Below are 3,046 nucleotides of genomic sequence, written 5' to 3'. Positions count from 1 at the left end.
TGTGCTCCATATGGTTTTCAGTGGCTGATTTTTTGGGAAGATCACCAGGCCTTTTCTTCCAAGGTACCTCTGAGTGGACTCCAATGTCCAACTTCTCGGTTAGCAACCTAGTGCATTAACCTTTTGCACCACCTAGGGCCTATACTTGAAGGTGTGCTATAGGCAAACTGCCCTGGAGTCCTAAATAGTCACAGGTTAATACCAAATACAAAGCTCAATTATAACTTGAAAATTCTCACAACTCTATGAGAATTCTCTCCACTCTCACAACTATGACAGATAAATAATTAGCACCCTTAAACTTAAAGGGAACTTTCAAATCAATTCAAAACACTAATACTCTTAATTTTCAAAAAGCAACAAGTAGCAAAGTAAAAAATTTAGCAACAGTAAGTAAAGGGAGAAAACGTTCAACCTTAATAGTAATTTTAACTGCAAAAAGAGAGCACTTTCACATTAAATTGGCAAAGATTTGGGATGGAAGAATATTACCGGGATTGGTAATAGTTGACAAAATCAGCCCTCTGGGAATATAAATTGGTTCACACTTTTGTAAGGCTCTTCTGTAATATGTATCAAAAATGTTAAACGTGTTCATATCCCTCATCTCCACAGTTCTAGGAATTTAAGGAAATAATATGCATAAAGAGTTTATGTACAAGGCTGTTCAGTGCAGCATTGTTTATGATAACAAGAAATAGGAAACAACCTAAATGCCCAACAGAAGATGACTGGTTAAATAAAGTATGAGTGGTTGATGTTTGTGTAATTTAAATTTTTTTCTTTATGCCTTTATATATTTTGTAAATATTCTACTCTGAGTATAATTTAGAACACAGTAAGTGCTAGTTTATAAAAAACCATAGAGGAATGGGATTCCGGGCAGGTGGTATTGAGGGGTCCAGTTTGGCAGCTGTTTGACATAAGGGGACCTTTCTGGGTGGCGGAAGCCCAGCTTTTAAGTTGGGGTTGCAGGTCAGTATTCCATTCCTAGTGGAGGGTACTGGCTTAAGCATAGCATATCCTTCTTCCCTTCTTCTGACTTTATTGTGAGTTCAGAGAATAGGGCAGGTCAATGGAATAGGGATGAAGAGACCAAGGCTCTGAACTGGGGCCCAGTACATGACTGGGAGGTAAGGCATGAAGTCTTTTTTTGGGAGGAATGGGAGGCAAGGGAGGATTGGTAGCTTTGTCACTGAATACTTGTAGATGAGCAGACAAGTTCAATAGTCAACCCTGATTGCAGCCAGTATCGTGGGACTGCACTGTACCCAGAGTGATTTATCTCAATACAGGAGCCCGGGACCCTTCCTGAGACAGTCTAGCTAGCAAGAGATTGAATACTGTCCTCCAGTGAATAGGGGCCTGAGCCTGCTCGAGTATGTACTTCAAGGCCAGATTGTCTGGGCCTAAAATCTGCTTTGAAGAGGAGATAGGAAGTGACCTGTGCACTGACAGTGGTGTCCCTACACATTGTTCCAAAAAGAAATGCCCTGTCTTTTCTAATTGCAAGTTTCCTTTCCCTACTTTAATGCTTGAGACCATTGTGGCCTGGATTTATTATTAGTCAAATCCCTGTACAGAAAATCATTGCTGAATTGTCAGATTGTTTTGTGGTATTTAATATTGTTTGAGGGGTGTTGGTGGTTCAGTGGTAGAATTCTCACCTTCCATATGGGACACCCAGGTTTGATTCCCAACCAGTGCGCCTCATGCACAGCATTACCCATCTGTCAGTGAAAGCTTGCCAGTTGCTATGATGCTAAACAGGTTTCAGTGGAGCTTCCAGACTAAGATGGACTAGGAAGAAGGACCTGGTGATCTAGTTCTGAAATATCAGCCAGTGAAATCCTGTGGATCAACATGGTCTGATCTGCAGCTGATCATCGGGCTGACGCAGGGCTGGAAAGTATTTCATTGCAGAGTTTATGGGATCAGCATGAGTTGGGGGCTGACTCATTGGCAACTAACAACAATAACAATATTGCTTGAGACAGGTGGACTGCTGTCTGGAACTTTGTGGATGTACCAAAATATTTGCTAAAATGTCTTTTTTTAGGGCTACACTTTTCATTTTCACTATTCAGCTCCTACGTGGGTGTATCAGTTATTTCAGACATTTGGGGTGGGAAAATTCTTGTCTTCTGAATCCAGTGTCTCAGTTGTAATGTAAAAAGAACTGGTAAGAAAGCCAAAGTGCTTTAGCATCCATAAAATCCTGCGTAAAGGGTCCACATAAAGTTGCACCATTAATGACACTGTCAAGCTCCTTGTTCAGCTTCCTGAGCCATCTCTCTGTGTGTCTGTTTGCAGGGGTACGAGGTGCACATGTTTGATAGTGCCATGAATATCTCAGCTTACCTTGGGAACACCACTGATAATTTCTTTAGAATTTCTAATCTGAAGATGGGTCATAATTACACTTTCACCGTCCAAGCAAGATGCCTTTTTGGCAGCCAGATCTGTGGGGAGCCTGCTGTCCTGCTTTATGACGATTTGGAAACTGGTAAGTTGCTGTGGCTGCTGTCTTCAATTCTGGGAAAGTAGCAAGGAGGCACGTGGTTTGATAAACATGTATCTTTCTGAAACACATTTAAAATATTCTCTCAGCTCAAGAGAAAATCATTTGTATACCAATTTAATCAGTCACTGATTGATTTAACAAAAAAAAAAAAAAAAAGAGTTCTTGAGCCAGGCCTGGTCTGAGGAGCTGGGATTTCAAAGGTGACCATATTCTGAATGTAAAGCACCATTGTTGGAGGAAGAGAGGCAAGGCTGCTACAAGTCAGTAGATGTTGTCCTCTTCCCCTGCATGGTAGCTGTCAGCCCTTTACCCTCATCTTCAGATCAAGACCTGAATTTGGCCTGGGATCTCTGTCTTATAGGCAGTCACAGATTTGGGCCATGGTGTTGGAACCACTGTCTTTTTACTCAGAAAGTTAGTCCACTTACAGCCCAGTAAAACCATGAGAGTAACGAGGTACAGGAGTCCAGTGACAAGGCCCAGAAGGCAGAAGGGGAGTAGGAAGCTGATGATAGGGAACAC

General features: G+C 41.7%; 1 protein-coding gene across 2 annotated transcripts in view; it reads left to right on the top strand.

Moving 5' to 3' along the window:
- Positions 1–3,046, top strand: part of SORL1 (sortilin related receptor 1) — a 222,857-nt gene that overhangs the window by 211,499 nt on the left and 8,312 nt on the right. For both annotated transcript variants that reach the window (XM_004389001.2, XM_023742976.1), the window contains exon 46: positions 2,314–2,506. In XM_004389001.2, coding sequence (XP_004389058.1) covers positions 2,314–2,506 — 193 coding nt within the window. The remainder of the gene's footprint in view (positions 1–2,313; positions 2,507–3,046) is intronic.

This window comes from Trichechus manatus, unplaced genomic scaffold (assembly GCF_000243295.1).
Source record: "Trichechus manatus latirostris isolate Lorelei unplaced genomic scaffold, TriManLat1.0 scaffold00227, whole genome shotgun sequence".
NCBI lineage: Eukaryota > Metazoa > Chordata > Mammalia > Sirenia > Trichechidae > Trichechus > Trichechus manatus.
This window is presented reverse-complemented; position numbering and strand designations above follow the sequence as displayed.